Source organism: Podarcis melisellensis, assembly GCF_964234715.1.
Source record: "Podarcis melisellensis genome assembly, chromosome: Z".
In the NCBI taxonomy this organism is placed as follows: Eukaryota; Metazoa; Chordata; class Lepidosauria; order Squamata; family Lacertidae; genus Podarcis; species Podarcis melisellensis.
Window position 1 is genome coordinate 38,207,725 of NC_138547.1, and position 19,055 is coordinate 38,226,779.

The following is a 19,055-nucleotide window of genomic DNA, read 5'->3' on the forward strand; positions in this document are numbered from 1 at the left end:
CAGGCACTTTGGTCCCAAGCAATACCCAACAACTTGTGAAACGCTTTTGACTCAAAGACCTCTTGGAATGTAATTCATATAACTTAACTTTTGTACTTCTCCATTTTGCTTAAAACCAACAGATAATATATATTTAAAATGTTGTACCTGTACTGAAACTAACTTTGTTTAGTTTTGCTGCTTTATTCTCAATAATTCTGAAATCCTTGAAAATGGACAAATGGTACACAGCATCTTACCTTGTCATGCATTGTCCATCCCACATATTTTAAATAGCTGTCATTGAGAAAGGCATCACTATACATTTTCATCCAAATCCCAATTTCTTCAATACAGATTGCTCTTATTTCAGCTATTGCATCCCTGGAAGAGAATTGAAAAGTAAGTAAAATATGATAAATAAAATAATCACAAGCAAAGCTTAGCCCGTTCTATAGCGCAGAGCAACTGAACTCACCTGTATCTATGAACAAATACACCTTTAAAAATTGCATTCATCATATTCTCTATTTCATCCTGATTTTCTTGGAGCTGAAAAATACATTAAGTGCCAAATGAAGAAACTGTAGTTTTAAGAGATATACTGACACAATACATGTCTATAAAACTGAAATAATTCTCAAAAAAGATTACGGGACAGGTGAATTTGTTTAAATAATTGCATATTAACAAATCATTTTCAGTGTGTGAACACTACCAAATGCCATACTGGTGTGGGAAACTTTTGGCCCTCTAGATGTTGCTGTATTACAATTGCCATTCGCCAGGCTTCCTGGGGCTGATGAGAGTTGTAGCTGCAACAAAAGCTGGAGGGTCAAATGTTCCCCACATTCCATACAGTAGGATAGCAACATGAATAAAATATCCGTAAAAGTTTAAAATTATACTAATGAAACAATGAAGCTTGAAGATATGCTTACAAGAGTGCACACAATTAGGGGGTGAGGTAGAGTGTTTCTTTTAGAGAAAGCAATTTATGAGCATTGATGAACTGTTGCCCCACCATGCTTTCAATCAACTCACTTTTACCTTTTGCAGAGAACCTAATCATCTAGAGACATCTAAGACCAGAGAGTGGAAGGAAGTGATTCAATGTTGGACACCATCCCATAAAAGAAAGCAGAAGCTCTCTTAAGAGCAATGTAGGGGGATTAAGTGGCACTAAGTTCAGTTAAGAGGCTCTCTGAGCCCAGCTCCCCAGTTTGGAAAGAAATGCTTCCTTGGCCTCCACTTGTTCTCAGGTATGGTGCACATGTTGGGAGAAGAGTCACTTTGACACTGCCCAATAGTTCTTTAGCCAAAGTGAGATTATCCATGGAAAAGGACAAGATAGAGTGCATAGGAAAAGAAATATATCCTCTACATCCATCCTTTGTACCCAGATGACATGCATGTTGACTATTTACACTATTCATGCTACAGGAAAACTAAAACTACAGCCATTGTACTTCAATATTTCAATACTTCAATACTAGAAGGCATCTGAAGGCAGCCCTGTTTAGGGAAGCTTTTAATGTTTGATGCACTATTGTATTTTAATATTTTATTGGAAACTGCCCAGAGTGGCTGGGGAAACCCAGCCGGATAGGCTATTATTATATTTATATCGTGCCTTAGGCACAGTAAGATCATTGTCAGCTAGGATCCAAATCCTGTGAAGACTCATGACACAGTAGCTAAATTCTGGAGGTAAGAATTTCATAGAAAAACTAATGCTCAGTGCCACCTAGCAGAAAAGTTTGAGGACCCACAGTAAACTAGACTAAAAACTCATTTTTTGGAGAAGGGGTAAAAAGGAAACTCCATTGTATATAATGTTCCACACAGCACAAATCCAGCGGGTGGGAGTCAACATAGTCTTTTAAAGGGCTGTCTTGGTTAGCTTTCCTTGAAACAAGCCTACACCCATGGTACAGTAAGTTCCATGTATTTTGTATTGATGTGTTATTATCTTTCGCGTAGAGACATTATGAACTCTTGCAAGCCAGGAAGAGATCATGAACACTTTTGACATGTGGCACACTGCAATCTTAGTAGCTTTGACAAGTGATTATTAACAAAAACTTCTAACATTAGGTCAACCCACTCTTTAAATATGCTACTGAGATTCACTTATTGAAGGGTTCTTGCTAGAAAGGGTCATTCAGGCCTACCAGAGGCTTTTTCCACAATTGCTTACACTTCTTAATTAATTCGATACAATCAGGTTTGATCTGAATTTACATATTTATTTATAATATTATTCAAACGCTTGGCAGTTATGGAAGACCCTATCTTGGCATACTGGTTTACTATATGATTGGGGTGATTTAGGGTCCTTGCCTTGTTCTTCATACAGTACATAGGCAAACAATTGAACTCACTCTTTAAGGAGGCAGTGATGGCCACCAACTTGGATAGCTTTAACAGAGGATTAGACAACTGCATGGAGAGCCCACCTCTCCCATGTGGTCACTGGGTGACCTTGGGCATGCCACTCTATTTGAATCTTTTGCACACTTGGTCGTTGTGTTGGATGTGTTAAAACTTTAAAAGATTAAACAAATTCATGGAGAAGAGGGTGTCAATGGCTACTAGCCATGATTTCTATGCTCTACCTCCAAAGTCGGAGGCAACAATGCTCCCAAATACCAGTTGCTGGAAACTGTGGGAGAAGAGAGTGCTCATGCACTCATGTTCTGCTCCCTGGTTTTCCACAGGCATCTGGTTGGGCATTATGAGAGCAGGATGCTGGACTAGAAGGCTCATTGGCCTGATCTAGCAGGCTATTCTTATGTTCCAATAACTAAGCAATTGCAAGATAAATTTCACAATCAACTGACAGCACACCTCATTTTGCATCAAAATCTTTAGAAATTAAAATAATTGACAAAGGCTCTAACCTCTTTCCTTTTTTGTAGCAAGAGCTCCAGTCTATCATTAGCTCGTTTTACAATTATTTTATTTCGTTCTGCTTCATACTGTCGTTGTGTATTGTCCATGTTAATGCTCAGATTTAATGCCACATTCACTAATGCAGTCATCAGTTTCATAGCTAAAAAGTATGAAAGATAAAATCACTTAACGTGCATGTGTTTTAAAAAATAAATAAAGACATTATCAAGACTGCCAAATGAGACATAGAGACAAAACCACTATAGTACATTTAAATTAGACTGCTCAATGTAAACAAGGCTGCAATCTTATACACATTTACTTGGCAATAAGTCCCACTGAACTCAAGGGGACTTACTTCTTAGTGGACTTGTTCAGGGATGCACCATTTGAATGATTCATTCAGAAATGGAAAGGATGGTTACATGCAACCTAGATAATATTGATCTTAATGAACCACTATCTTGATTTGCCTCTATATCTTTATTTTCTTATTGGAGGAGATATCAAAACAGGCCCATTAGAATGACTACAGTACAAACATATGAATAATTTATTTTATTTTTCTAAATTAAATTACAATCAACACATGCACACATAGAAATGTATGTGTGCATTTGTATGTAAGTTTATAAAACAAAACTAGCATAAATAAGAAATGTCTTCATTTATATAACAACAGGAATATATTTTCTACAACAGTATTGTATCTTATTCCATAACCATTTGAAATAACCTGAAACTTTTCAAAAATGCTTTTCATTACATATGTTTTATTCAGAGACTCTATCCTATTTTTTGTGGATGGGTAGCAATCAAATCCCATGTCTTTGCCTGGTACCAAAAAGCTTTCCTAGGGGCAGAACCCAGGGCAGATATTCTCAACCATAGCCATATTCTCAAGAACATTTTTCCAGTTGCATCTGCTTTATTTCAGAAGGCAGAGACAACAAAGCATCCACATGCTAACATTCAGTAATACAGGAGGGAGTCCAGTGAGGATGATCTCAGTTTTTGGATATAGCCCAATATATATTTTATTTTACTGTAATTATTCCCACTTTAAGGAAGGCAAATAGATATCTATTTTATCAAACTATGTTTTTCTCTTTGGCTTACTGCAGATTTCTGAACCAGGCATCGCAAATTCAATAGAATATGGGAGAAATCATTATTCAGGATGCCTTTTAAGACTTAAAAAGAGAATACACAAAATCATCCTAATAAAGACTGCTTACCTGCCAGTGTGCTAGTATGTCGAAATGCCCTGACTTGAGAGTCTGATAATCCTGTAAGTAGTGAAATGACTGTGTCCATCATATATTCATCATATATGATACTATACTGACACTGCCGGACCAATACTCCAATAAACTCACAAAAGCTTGACTTAAATTTCTTCCATTGAGGACCAGCCATGGTAAGTGGATAATCTCCACTATCCTACAATAGGAAACAAATATATGTTAATGATATTTCATATTATTGTTTGTTAAAATATAAGACGACTTGAGGAACTAAAACAGCAGAAGTAAATGCTGTAAATGTCAGCATTCTTCAAGACCCAAGAAATGCTCCTCACAAAAAGGATGATCATTGTTTTCTTTAGTACATAAGATATTCTAAGTTTTCTTTTGCTTTCCAAAGTGGAACCAAGATTTCTGCTCACCACAAAAACATAAAAAAAATTTGCAGAACCAAAACTCTCAAGGCAGCAGGTGCATTTGAACATGCAAGAATAATAATAATCACTCTGGAATAGCCTTGGGGAAAGAAGTTATTTTAAGAAAACTACATAAACTGAGATGCCAACAAGCAGTTTTAAAAACAACACAGGGATTTCAAAAGAAACCAATGAGAAGCAATCTGTAAGACATCCAGTTTACTGTTGAAGTCAACTGTCCTTTTTAGCTCTTGAAAATACACACTTCTGGAGAGGAGCTCCCTTATTAAGGCATAAACTGATAACCTCTTCAGAGCAGAATATGTATGGCTCTTGTGCAGTTTATTACCATTGTGCTAAGAAATACAGCTAAACCCTTTTAGATGAATAGTTGGAAGCAGTCTTGAAAAAAACATATTGAAACAGTATTTCAAGGTTTAAACAGTAGAATGATATTTGTGTAGGAGCATGTACATACATAGTAATACTTATCAAATATTCCACGTCTTTATGACATATCATATTGTTTCTAAACTGAAATACAATATTAAATCTAACAATGTCAATAATATGAATATGGCTGTTTAACAGTGCCCTGGGTTAATATCTTTTACTTTATCCCACGCAAAAATTCTCAAAACTCCACTGTCCATTGTTTTCCTCATTACTGTTAAAAGCCATTATTTAACATTGGAAATGTATATTCTTTTAAATTTCTTGCTTCCAATAACTTCTATCTCTAAATAGAATAGAACCTATCTCTATACATGCTTGGTATTTCATCACTCCCCTTAAAACAGGGGTGGAGAAGCTTCTTTAGCTGAAAGGCTGTAGGCTCACATGGGCAGCCCTCTGTGGATTACATGCCCGTGGTGAGTGGGGCCAGCGACATGTGGGCGGAGCCACACGATTCTTACTTTTGTACAGTAGGCTAAATTCCAGACATGCAAAAGCCAGGCAGAGGATTACATATACAAACACTTCTACACACAACAGGCATTATGCACTCAAGGAGGACATAGAGCAGAGACAGGTGTGGCACAGAGAAAATCTTGAGGGCCCAATAGAGGCCTGGAGGGTCATATTCGGCCTCTGGGCCAGAGGTCTCCCACCCTATCCTGAAAACCAGTGTTCAAAATTCACTGGTCGCCAGTCACATTTTGCAACTCACAACCATCTACTTGGTGACTGACATCACCATCTGGCTGGCTGGCACACAGTAGCATTTCTTGCTGCATACCAGCCAGCCAAGCTGGAGAGATGTCAGAACCACCAGCAACTCTTGACATCTCCACAAGTCGGCAGCGTCTTTTAGTCTTTTACTGTCACACTACCACAAAAGTCAGCTAACTCGTGTAGTAGCATGGCAGCAAAAGACGCCACTATGCTCCAAACAACCCATATGTGGAGATTTTTGTTGCTGGCAACTCTGGGTGGAGAGGGGGAGAAATTAAGACAATGGAGCCAGGAGGAGAACAGAAGCTGCTTTATTAGGGTGATGGTGGCTGAACCACAGAGCTGTCCGGAACACACAAGAACACACTTTCCTTGAACTCTGTTCATCCTATCAGAAGGATACACGAGAGTGGCCCCAACAGAATTATCTGCACATCGTTAATACCCTGCCTTCCTGAACACCTGCATGGATTAAACACCACTGATTATTTTTGTCATTTAATATCACCGCCAAGGACACTTGGGAGGCCAAAGCTGCATGGTGTTCATCTTTTTATTCCATAAACATGCAATCTAACATCTCAATAAACTAAGTTTCCAAAGTTTATTTTTAAATGAGTTACAGAACCTCAGGGCTGCAAAATGATGTTTGCAAAACAAGTGAACTTTCATACTCCAGAATGAAGCTCAGAAGGATTTCTAACGTTTAGTGGATAGGATTTCAGAATTGTGGGCTCTAGTCAAAGCTAATCCTACTCAAAGTAAATCCATTTAAGTTACAAGGCATAGCTAACAGGGTCATTACAATCAATGGGCCTACTCTAAGCAGAACTTATTTGGCTACAACCCACTGTCTGGCCAGGTATTTTTCTCTTAAGACAACTCTTTGGTCCCTAGTGGTTCTCTGGACTCTCTTTTACTTCCGTGTGTGTGTGTATATATATATCCCCTTTGACTCTCTTCTACTGTTATCACTGCTATCCTTTCTTTTAGGACCAATTGCCACAACAGTACTTCACACTGAAGTGGGGTGGGTGGAATTCAGTCAAGGCCATCAGCCTTATGAACGCCTCTCAACTCACATGGTGTGGCTTGCTACTTTCTGTAAAGTCTTTGAAAGATGGCTTGAGCAACATTAAAAATGGTTGTGCTAATCAGCCATTTAGAAGCACAGGAAATTTTTGAAAAGGAAATTGGTTATAAAAATGATAGTTAATATATAGTTATTTGTGGACTTAAACCATATCGTGACATTTTGTGCCTTCATGGCAAAGGACCTACATTTCTTTTTCACAAAATGCATATACCAATGCTCAAGGTCTCCTCTAAGTACTCACATTCATTTTTATCATTCCAGTTCCAAGAATACTCAGTAGAGCTGGTTCCCACCACTTTTGCTTAGTGTTATAGTTTTGTAATGCAATCATATGAAAGTTTATTCAGAAGTAATCTCCAGTGAATTCAATGGGACTTACTACCAGATAGGTGTGCATATAGAATTTTGAGCCTTACACCCCAGAGAAGTGGGGTTAAGACCTTAGTTTATTTATCACCCAGTGCCAACTTTGGGTGGGAATCCATTAAAGAGCCCTGTCAATGGAAGCCCTGCAGAGTCAGTGTGTTGGACTACGACCTGGGAGACCAGAGTTTGAATCCTCACTCATCCATGAAGCTCACTGGGTGACTTTGGACCAGTCACCATCTCTTAGCATACCCTACCTCGCAGGGTTGTTGTGAGGATGAAATGGAGATGAGGAGAACCATCTACACTACTTTGAGCTCCTTGGAAGATAAATGTGGGATATAAATACAATAAGTGAAATAAAGGATTTCTGCTTCTGTAATGGGGCTTTATTCCCTTCCTCCACAAGCCACCCCCCAAACTGGCTGGGGGGGGGGGGTTGGAATAGCCGCCACCACAGCGCACAGGGGCAAAAGAGAGGGGACTTCCATCCGGCAAGTCAAAAAGCTTGTCCTGACAGAATGATTGCCTTAGTGTGATGCTGAATTCCAATCCTTTAAAAATCAGTGAGGCTGTTTATTTTTTGAGGTGATTTTTATTCCAATGGAGATTCAAACATTCCACTGTGGTGATCGTAACTTAGGTTTAAAGTGCCATTTGGTGGCTAGCTTACATATCTGAGTTTCTAGCACTGCTTAAAACATCCCTTCAAAAGAGATGCCATCATTATTATCTGCATGTTTTAACTGTAAGTTCATTTCCACTGCTTTTACTTATTAACTTTCCACCCTACCACTATCCTTTGTTATGCAATGTATTACATCAAACATTTATATTCTGCAACATGATAGTTCATTTCATAAATGCTTGAAAATTTTCTAGAAATATGTCTAACATTTACCTCATCAAATTCTTCAGTCATTTTCCGAATAATTTCTGAGTTTTGCATATGTCGAAACATCTCTGCTGTTACAACCCCTACAAGTAACAAATAGTGATTTAAAATCACATCATACAGTATCACAGACCTTAACTTCTGTGGGGTGGAAAAACGTTATGCAGGAACATACTAAACTGAAATGTCATTTAATGTTTGGACAATAAGCACTGTTTATGTATACAAACAATTACAAATTCAGGCAAGGCCTGCTTTATAAGCTGCTAACATGCAAGTTTTTATACAGTTGGCTGTTAGAATTTTCTAAAACATGTTATATGCTATATTGTATGCCACCTCAATCTCTGGCAAGCCACTACAGAAATATTGTTAATAAATTAATTCTGAAATATTATGATCCACAAACACATGAAATCCTAGTTGGCAGCCTAAGATCAATCCACAATGTCTTCAATTTTTACAAGCAAGAGAACCGAGGAGGAGGAGAGAGATAATAATAATAATAATAACAATAATAATTTTATTTATTCCCCAGCCACCCTGGGCGGCTTGCAGCACATATAAAACATAGTAAAATATCAAACATTAAAAACTTCCCGATATAGGGCTGCCTACAGATGCCTTTTAAAAGTTATGTAGTCCTTTATTTCCTTATGGTACAGAGCTTGTTCTCAAGCTAATAAAACATAGTTTATTAGACTGAGAAAGTGACATCTGAACCGAGTCTTGCTCTCCAACAACAAGAACTGAAAATACTGCAAACTATGCTATTTCTTCTACCTCCTCACTCACTGCAATGTTTGTTTTTTTAAGTGTTTATTGAAGAAGATTTCTCAAATCTTTAAAGAAGAGGCAGCTAACCCATTCAAGTGAATACATTGTTTCCTCTCTACGTGACCATTGAGTTGTGAAATTTAGACATCCTATCAACTCAAGCCATCGTTTGCAAGCCTACTTCAAACAGTGATTTCCAGTTCTGATTTGCTGGCTGGTAACAAAACTCGGGTTATAAATTCAGATGCCATGACAAACCATAGTTGTGCTTCCTTAGCCATACTTGGGCATCATGTCTGAACTGAGCTACTCTGTGACAGGCAAGTCTAATGGAAACATGTCTAGCCAGCTGTGCTTAAGAGAGAGAGTGGTGGCAGGCATTTGCAAGCCAAGCCCCCACATTTAAGTTGAATAGTTAATTGAAAAAAGGGTGGGATTCGAATTTTTTTTTAAGTCTGTAAGGAAGTAAACGCTACTTCCAAATACACTTCTTACCTTTACAGCCTGAACATTGAATAAAGAAGTTGATGAGATCAAGAAGTGCTATATCCCTGTCATGTTTGTAGGATTCTATCCAGTCATCTACCACAGACTAGGGAAAAATAAATAAAGCCACCATTAAATACACTGTAACTACCTTTTCAAGATGCAGCTCCCACCCACCCCAAAAAAGCCACCAATCAAAAAATTATAATAAGCTCATAAAGTTCCCTGAACCAGTTCTTCTAAACAGCAAACTAAGTTGCTTATTTCTTTACTTTCTTTCATTTCTCAAAGTATTAGGCTATATGCATTCACTAGCAGAATGTTCTTCTGCTCACACAAAACAACTTTCCCTTCTCCTTCCCCTCTGCCAGCCCTGCTCCAGTTATGTGAAACAGAGAAGTCTAAATTGTTGTGAACAAAGTATTTTGCTTGTAAGCAGCTTCTACTGGAGAAAGAGGTAAAATGTTTTAATCAAGCAAGACAGTTCTCAGTTAAAACTATAGCTTGCTGATTGATGACAATGAGACAAAAGAGTTAGGTACACTGATTTTAATCCAAAGGTGCCTTTCAACTCAGATGCTGCCCCCTATGAGCAGAAGGGTACCTTTGGATCAAACTATTTTTATGTTTGTATCTAGATACAAACAAATGATTCCATTAATCAAAATGGTTTAGAAGTATTAAATAAACCTGCACTAATAATGCACACTAACTCTTAAGATTTGGAATTTAGAAAGTACGTCATTCTGCCAATACTGGTAGAATTGGCTTCATAACTTAATTTCTGAACAGGTAAAGTTAAAGGACCCCTGGACAATGAAGTCCAGTCAAAGGCAACTATGGGGTGTGGTGCTCATCTCGCATTCAGGCCAAGGGAGCTGGCATTTGTACACAGACAGCTTTCAGGGTCATGTGGCCAGCATGACTAAACCACTACTGGCGCACAGAGTCTTGGGATTATGTTCTCCCCCTCTGAAGGAGAACTTTGGAAGTTTCACTTAATAACAGCATGTCTTGTTATGAATATTTGGGCAAACTGTGGTCAGCCTTAACTATGGTTTGCTGAAACAAGCAAGTTTTATCAAGTTGCCTTCACAGTCAAAAATTGCACATGTGTTAAACTGCTGTTAATATTGTTCAATAGAAATTTCTGCCTTCCTCCTCATAGCTGCACCAGAGAAGGAGAAAGGATTTTATGAGCCCAGGGCTTTACTGGAACTTAAAATGCTAAAACATTATTTAGTTTATGTTCAAACATAGCCAATATGATTATATGTTCTTTTATTAATTTCTTCATGAGGTCATGCTCAGTTTATAGCCAGAGTGGGGAACTGAGGGACAGATTTGAGTTTGGACAACTTTCCAGGGGTTCATTCCAACGGTTAGACAAACAAACAAACAAAAACAAAGAGAATAATGCTAGTATCTCTCCCCCTCCCCATAGTTGTCTCGCTGTTAAAAAAATTATGTTTTAAAATATAACATCAAGGATGTGCATAAGAGCCCAACTCTTTAGACAGTTTCAATTTTATAGAGTGCTTTATTTACACTGCTTGAATATTCACTTTAAGACCCCCTAAAAAGACTTACCTGCATAGCACTCTTGCCCATTTTAACAACTTCAAACAGCATCATGTTTTCCACACCATTCTGCTGGTGATGCCCATTCATTCGATTTGGACCACCAGGCTTCCCTGCTCCGTTTCCAACTTTCCCCTTCTCTCCTGTACCTTTTTTCCCCTTTTTACAGGTCTGTATAAATATCAAAAGCAAATCTATTTATTAGTAAAAGTATAATTGAACTATTTCAGGCATTATTATGTGTTACCAGAGGTTTAAGATTTTGGAATCTTTATTTACTATAAACCACTATTAGCACCCGTTGTGTTCTGCCAGTTTATATTTGCTGAAACAAAAGTTTTCAACACAAAGACCAGGATATAAAGGGTTGCATGTACACAGTGACTTTCTGGCCTGCCCATTCTAGTAGCAACCTATCCCTGGTAAACCTGCCCCCAAAGATGTGTGAACACTCTGGAACACATTCCATGAGAAGAACAGCTTCAACTTGAAGAGAAATCTGCAACCTCCCCACACACTATTACACCAACATTATTCGGATTCAAACAAGCACTTAAGTCACCATTACTGCATGGTTAAAAATTCATTCAAAAATTATATAAAATATAAACCAGCTTTATTACATTGCCACCAGTCTATATGACTGAGAATGCCAGATACACATACCTTTCCTTTTCCTGGTTTCTGATTTTTTCCTTCAATATCTTCAAAGTCAGTATCTGAAGAAAAATGTGTTTCAGACTCCCTAAAAAGACATATTTTATATTCTTGGTAAGTATGCCTTTATTTTGAAAGTATTTTATTTACCATGTCTATTACCTGGATACAAAATAGTTTGCCCTCGCTGAACAGGGTTTCAATATGAACAGGTTTCAATACAAACAGGAAGGTACATGTCAGAAGCGAGCCAGTCCATGACAGTACAGGAGTGGTATCAGAATATGATACACACCATGCCAATTCAGAGAGGTGGAAGGATGAGAGCAAAGCTAGGAAACCTTGAGTTAATATGTGGATAAAGAATATTTCCTACCCATCATCTGAAAAATTTAAATGGTGACAAGAATACTGCATACATAACAATGAAATTTGCATGCATCCATATCAGTTTATCTTCTTGATGCAAGCAGATACTTCACAAGCTGCAACTCAAAATAAACTTACTACAGTGTAAACCCTACTAAGCTCAATGGGCATAACTTTGAATAAACTCCTAGCATGATTTGCAGGAAGCAGCAAACCAACAGACTGTGCGCAATTAACATCAGGTGAAAAAATAAAATTTAGACAGCACACGATTTAAAGGGGAAAAACAATGCAGTCAGAGTAACACTCATTTCTTTGCTCATCCTTAGAAAGTAATACTTTTGTAGTATCTTAAAAAGAGCACACTCAGCAGCCCTGTTTGAGCCAGTTGTGAAGTAGTTCATTACCTACACCACTGGTCTTCCACTAGTGGGTCTGGAATCACTAGTGGGTTGCAGCTTGATCCAAGGTGAGTTGCAACAACAGCACTACCTTCATGTGACTATATGCTAAAAGATTAAGAAAGTGGGTCTTGGGTCTGAAAAGGTGGAAGACACCTGACATACACTACCCCAAATCTGTAAGAAATACCTCCAACACCTCCTTGATCATTGAACTTATATGGTTTAAAAAGCCATTACATCTGAAGAAGTCACAAGACAAATATTTATGGCAGGTACCCTTTGATAGTGGCTAAATTGTTCAAGCAATCTTTTTAAGTAACATCACATAATTCTTTGATGATGAAATGATGCTAGGACTACTGACTTATTATAAGCCATAATTTTAAGGCACATATATAATAGTATATATCATTGCTGTTGGGGGGGGAGGAAGATGCTTTGTGGGTTTATCATTTAACATTGCTATTTTAAGGTACTTACTGAAGCAGAGCAAAATTAGTTGTTGCTTCTTGAGCTGCTATCATTTCTTTATCATCTTCTGGAGCACTACTGTATTAAAAATGCATTCAAAAAGCAGCTGTAGTTTGCAAAAGTAATTGTTTATCACTTTATTCTCTTGTTGCAGTAGCCTATACCTGTTAAAAAACAAACAAAAGGTTAACTCAATTTACATAGCAGCTTGTTGTTTTAGTTGCTCTCATCAAATATATATTGTTGCTTCTTTAAAAATAGCCCCCAAAGATAAAAGAAATAAAAGTTTTAACTTTTTTTCAAGAAGCAAGATATACTTGGGCTTAGTATATATGCACATGAAATATCAATCTCAGAATTGTCTCACTGTGCTCCTGGGAATATAAATGCCTTCGAGAACAGAACAGATCAAAGGTTCACTGGATCTAGCATCCTGTTTTCATAAAAAATCAACAAGATACTTCAAGAAACAGAGAAGGCAAACTGCAATCTTCCCTACTGTTTTCCCCACAAACAATAGCTTTTAAGGAGAAAATCATATTCCAACATGGAAGTTCCACTTGGTTCTCTCATAGTTAACAGTCAGTGAGAGACCTACAAATTTGTCTAGTCTCCCTTTAAGATCATGTAAGAAGTCCATGTAAGTTATTACATCTTGTAGTAGCAAATTTCAGATTAACTGTGCCCTTAGAGAAGAACTTTCTTCTGTTTCCCCCAAGTTTATTAATGTTTATGCATTTCAACAAGTAGCCCTGTATCCAGTTACTCAGCACCATTCATACTTTATATGTATCAATTATTTCACTCCTATGAAGGTACTCCAATCCCTAGAACATTTTGGTTTACCTTTTTCCAGTCTTTTCCAGCTCTGTAATACCTTGTTACAGGCAGAATGATCAGAACCATACAGAGAATTTCAAATGTGGCTATACTATAGATTTATACAATGGCAATGCCATACTGGCCATTTTATGTTCAATCACATTCCTAACAATCCCTATTATTTGAGAAAATTTCTACTTGAACATTGAATCTCTTGAACATTTTGGTTTACCTTTTCCCAGACTTTTCCAGCTCTGTAATACCTTATTATAGACAGATGATTAGAACTATACAGAGAATTCCAAATGTGGCTATATCAGTGATGGAGAACCTTTTAGAGACCGAGTCCCCAAACTGCAACCCAAAACCCACTTATTTATCGCAAAGCACCAACAATGCAATTTAACCTGAATACTGAGGTTTTAGTTTAGAAAGGGAAGTTGGCACATCCATGTGGAGACACAGTGGAGTAATAAAGTGGTATCTCAGTTTTTGAACGGCTCAGTTCTCGAACTAATTGGAACCTGAACACTTCAAACCCGGAAATGAGTGTTTTGGTTTTCGAACTTTTTTCAAAAGCAGAATGTGCTCTGTTCTAAGTATAACTTCCATTTTGAGTGCCACACTTCCGTTTTCAGAATGAGGAAAGGCGGGCTGGGCGGCAAGCGAGCAGGCACCTGCTGCCCTCCAGCACTTCGTCCCTCCACCATTGCAGCCACAACAGCAACCACCCCCTCTTCCAGCTCCGGAGGCGCTGAGTGAGGGAAGGCTGGGCTGGGGCAGCAAGTGAGCAGGCAAGTGGGCTGCTCTGAGCTGGATCGGGGCAGCACAGCTGGGGAGGTGCAGGCTACGTCACACTTTCCATTGAGGAGTTCGTGGCTGCACTCCCCTCAAAGGAGAAGTTTAAAGGAGCCCCCACCTATGCATCAGATCCCCTGCAACCCTGTGAAGGCAGCCAACCTGAATAGTTGATGAGGTTGGGGACGGTGGGGGCTGCCCGGAAGCTGCATCTGAGAGCCCCTGCAGGCAGCCCCTGAAGGCAGCCAGGTGCTTTTCAGCTGAGCTGCCCACTTCCACTCCCGCTCCTAGGGGATCTCTCAGAAGTGGAGGCTTCGTGCTTCCCAGCTGAGAGATCTCCACCCTGCTCCTGCTTGCACACAAGTAGGAGTGGGAGCAGGCAGCTCAGCTGAGGAGCAGGAAGCATCCACTCCACTTCTGACTCCGCTCCTATTGGCCCTGGCCAGTGTGTAAAGCCTCAACCTCACAGCAGCAGGAGAAAGGTGGCTGCTCGGAACTCTCTGCAGCCCACCAACACGTCAGCTCACTTCTGAGCGTGTGCACAGAGCTGCGCCCCGCCCCCCAGCAGAGGCTCCCCAAGGGAAACCGTGTGCCCTGGAGGTTATGGCTCCGTTTTGCGCGCACATACCCTGGCGCCCCATCCGAGGTGCTTCTACTCACTTGACAACTCAACGCACTGCCCTCGCCTTCTGCCGGCTCTGTGCTGGGGCAATGGCGCGCGTGCCCACAGAGAGGGCTCTGAGTGCCCCCCCGGCACATGTGCCATAGGTTCGCCACCACTGGGCTATACCATAGATTTATATAATGGAAACACAATACTGGCCATTTTATGTTCCATCACATCCCTAACAATCCCAATTATTTGAGAAAATTTCTACTCTGCATTTCTTACCTCAAAAGCATTCCCAGATTTTAAAAAAAGAATTCTCCTTAATGTTGCTAGACAGAGACCTAAAGGTGGCAAGTGGACCAGATCTTAAGCCATTGAGAATCTTTCAATTTACCGATAGGGTCAGTCTCTAACAGCAATTCAAAGTAGCAAGTGGAATGGACTGGGGCTGTATGCTACACACTGGGAATTACCGTATTTTTCGCACCATAGGACGCACTTTTTCCCTCCTAAAAAGCAAGGGAAAATGTGTGTGCGTCCTATGGAGCGAATGCAGGCTTTCGCTGAAGCCTGGAGAGTGAGAGGGGTTGGTGCGCACCGACCCCTCTCGCTCTCCAGGCTTCAGTAAGCTATCCGCTAGCCGTGGGAGACCCAGCTCTCCCACGGCTAGCGGAGCGCTGCATTAATCCCGAAGCTTGGGGCGTGTGGAGCTCAGCGCGCCCCAAGCTTCTGGGTGCCAGCAAGGTCTCCGCTAGCCGTCTAGACCTTGCCGGCACCCAGAAGCTTGGGGCGCGCTGAGCTCCGCACGCCCCAAGCTTCGGGATTAGCGCCCCGCTAGCCGTGTCTAGGCTGAGGATATCAGCCTGCTTCCCGGAGCGTCGGGCGCCCTGAAAGCAGAGCGCTCGGTGCTTCGGGAACACATCCGCAGCGTGGGGAACCTTGCAGGAGTTCCCCGTAGGGCTCACGCTGCGGACAGCAGCCTGCTGCCCGGCGGGTGGGGCACCCTGAAGCAGAGCGCCCCTCGCGCCCGGCACACATCCGCAGCGCGCGGAGCCCTGCAGGAGTTCCCTGCAGGGCTCCCCATGCTGCGGATAGCAGCCTGCTTCCCGGAGCGTCAGGCGCCCTGAAAGCAGAGCGCCCGGTGCTTCGGGAACACATCCGCAGTGTGGGGAGCCTTGCAGGAGTTCCCCGCAGGGCTCCCCACGCTGCGGATAGCAGCCTGCTGCCCAGCGGGTGGGGCGCCCAGAAGCAGAGCGCCCCTCGCACCCGGCACACATCCACAGCGTGCGGAGCCCTGCAGGAGTTCCCTGCAGGGCTCCCCACGCTGCGGATATCAGCTTGCTTCCCGGAGCGTCGGGCGCCCTGAAAGCAGAGCGCCCGGTGCTTCGGGAACACATCCGCAGCGTGCGGAGCCCTGCAGGAGTTCCCTGCAGGGCTCCCCACGCTGCAGATAGCAGCCTGCTGCCCGGCAGGTGGGGCGCCCTGAAGCAGAGCGCCCCTCGCACCGGGCACACATCCGCAGCGTGCGGAGCCTTGCAGGAGTTCCCTGCAGGGCTCCGCACGCTGCGGATAGCAGCCTGCTGCCCGGCGGGTGGGGCGCCCTGAAGCAGAGCGCCCCTCGCGCCCGGCACACAACCGCAGCATGCGGAGCCCTGCAGGAGTTCCCTGCAGGGCTCCCCACGCTGCGGATAGCAGCCTGCTGCCCGGCGGGTGGGGCGCCCTGAAGCAGAGCGCCCCTCGCGCCCGGCACACATCCGCAGCGTGCGGAGCCCTGCAGGAGTTCCCTGCAGAGCGCCCGGCGCTTCGGGAACACATCCGCAGCGTGGGGAGTCTTGCAGGAGTTCCCTGCAAGGCTCCCCACGCTGCGGATAGCAACCTGCCGCCCGGCGGGTGGGGCGCCCTGAAGCAGAGTGCCCCTCGCGCCCGGCACACATCCGCAGCGTGCGGAGCCTTGCAGGAATTCCCCGCAGGGCTCCCCACGCTGTGGATAGCCGCCTGCCGCCCGGCGGGTGGGGCGCCCTGAAGCAGAGCGCCCCTCGCGCCAGGCAGACATCCGGAGAGTGGGGAGCCCTGCAGGAGTTCCCCACAGGGCTCCCCACGCTGCGGATAGCAGCCTGCTTCCCGGAGCATCAGGCGCCCTGAAAGCAGAGAGCCCCGCGCTTCGGGAACACATCCGCAGAGTGGGGAGCCTTGCAGGAGTTCCCCGCAGGGATCCCCACACTGCGGATAGCAGCCTGCTGCCTGGCGGGTGAGGCCCGCTGAAGCAGAGCGCCCTGCGCGCCAGGCAGACATCAGCCAGCCCCACAAGCTCGGGGGACAGCAGGGAGGCGCAGCGCCACTATCCCTCTGTTCCTCGACCTGGTTTGGTTTCCCTGACCTGCTTTTGGGGGGGAAATAAAGGGAATTTTTTTCCCCTTTATTTCCCCCCAAAAAAACTAGCTGCGTCCAATGGTCCGGTGCGTCCAATCGTGCGAAAAATACGGTACTTTGCAGTTGCACAGTACACATTACCACTGTATTAAGCAAAATGCTTGTTCACCAAAGACACAGCAATGCATTTTCATTAACTGCAACTATGGTAGCCAACCTGCTATCAGTGGTGACACGCTTGTCCAATTCCTGACTGTGGTTTTTAACATGTTTAAAATACTGTAAGCAATAGCTAATTACCAGATGGTTCAAGTGCCTCTTGAGAGGTTTCAAGTTGAAAACAAATGACAAAATTGAAGACCATATACAAACATTTCAGCTGTCTAAGCTTTAAATCCAATTAATCAAATTTAAATATTATCAAATGCAACTGAACACTATATTCTTTTAATTTTACACCAAAGTCTTGAAATGTAATTTCCTGGCAGGAATAAAAGGTTAAAATTCATACTGCCACTAAGTGATGCTAAAACACAATCAGCTTACTTAAAAAAAAAATGTATCATGCTGGAAGATCACTTGGTGGAGCTCTAGCCCAAAGCTAAATAAGACAGGTCACCCAGAGGTTGACCTAGCTATTTCTTGACAGAAAGTTTAAACTGTAACAGCTAAGACAGAACAATATTATAATGAGTTAGAATTTATATTTTGCAGCTCGCTAAATAAAATTACGTACATAAGGTACTCCCTCACTTTAATCACGCAGAGCTTGAAAAACCCCAACAACAACTATAACAACACAAACAAACCCCAAACCTGCTGCAACAATGAGGAAGGTAGTGATTTTACAGAGTTTTGCATCGTTCATTAAACTCATCACATTAATATATTTGAATATTTGTTATATTAGTTAATTTTCTAGGTGACAGCGTGTTTTCAATTGTAAGCTAAAGATTCTGCCACAAATGTACAATCTGATTTTAGAGCGTTGCTCCATTAAGAATTATGCAGATAAATGTCCACTGAAAATGAGAATTGCAAATAGAATGAGCCAAAACTGATCAAACCTCAGGGACAAAAATATCTATATCACCTCACACAAAATGTGGCTCTCAGCCAAATGTTTGGAATGTTCCCATTGAAAAGTAGAATGACTGTGAACTGACAGTGAGCAAGATGAAAACGCTACAGTGAATAATCCAAGATGGGCTCAGTCACACATGCAATTCATCACATGATATGACTACAGCCTATGTGAACCAGGCCCATCTGGATTTAAAACTATTATTACTGCATATTTCCCACGAGGGCTTGATAATGAAGCCTACATATGGAGCAAATATTACTGTTCAAGAAACACTCCTGAAGGTCCAAGGTGAAAAAAAAAATTATAGTCTGATGCAGATACTGTATAGCATTGCCAAGCACTGCTAATTTTCAATAATAACAACAACCACCATCACACCACCTGCCCTTCACCGTAAGGTCACAACCATCACCACCACCTGCCCTTCACCCTAAGGTCACAACCATCACCACCACCTGCCCTTCACCCTAAGGTCCCAGGGTGGGTTACAACAATAATAAACACAACATTATAAACAGTTGAAACTACATATAATCACAAAATAGGGCGTGTC

The 19,055-nt window shown here is 41.9% G+C and overlaps 1 protein-coding gene across 6 annotated transcripts in view; it reads right to left on the reverse strand.

Annotated features, from left to right (window-relative positions):
- Positions 1–19,055, reverse strand: part of STAG2 (STAG2 cohesin complex component) — a 65,906-nt gene that overhangs the window by 25,768 nt on the left and 21,083 nt on the right. For 5 of the 6 annotated variants that reach the window (XM_081897109.1, XM_081897106.1, XM_081897110.1 and 2 more), the window contains exons 2-10: positions 12,825–12,979; positions 11,581–11,659; positions 10,924–11,085; positions 9,343–9,439; positions 8,077–8,153; positions 4,113–4,317; positions 2,883–3,034; positions 458–531; positions 240–363 (exon numbers count right to left, since the gene is read on the reverse strand). In XM_081897109.1, the coding sequence (XP_081753235.1) occupies positions 240–363; positions 458–531; positions 2,883–3,034; positions 4,113–4,317; positions 8,077–8,153; positions 9,343–9,439; positions 10,924–11,085; positions 11,581–11,659; positions 12,825–12,868 (1,014 nt within the window). In that variant the 5' untranslated portion in view covers positions 12,869–12,979. Of the gene's footprint in view, positions 1–239; positions 364–457; positions 532–2,882; positions 3,035–4,112; positions 4,318–8,076; positions 8,154–9,342; positions 9,440–10,923; positions 11,086–11,580; positions 11,660–12,824; positions 12,980–19,055 lie in introns of those variants that run through there. The other variant, XM_081897111.1, reaches the window with a different exon arrangement.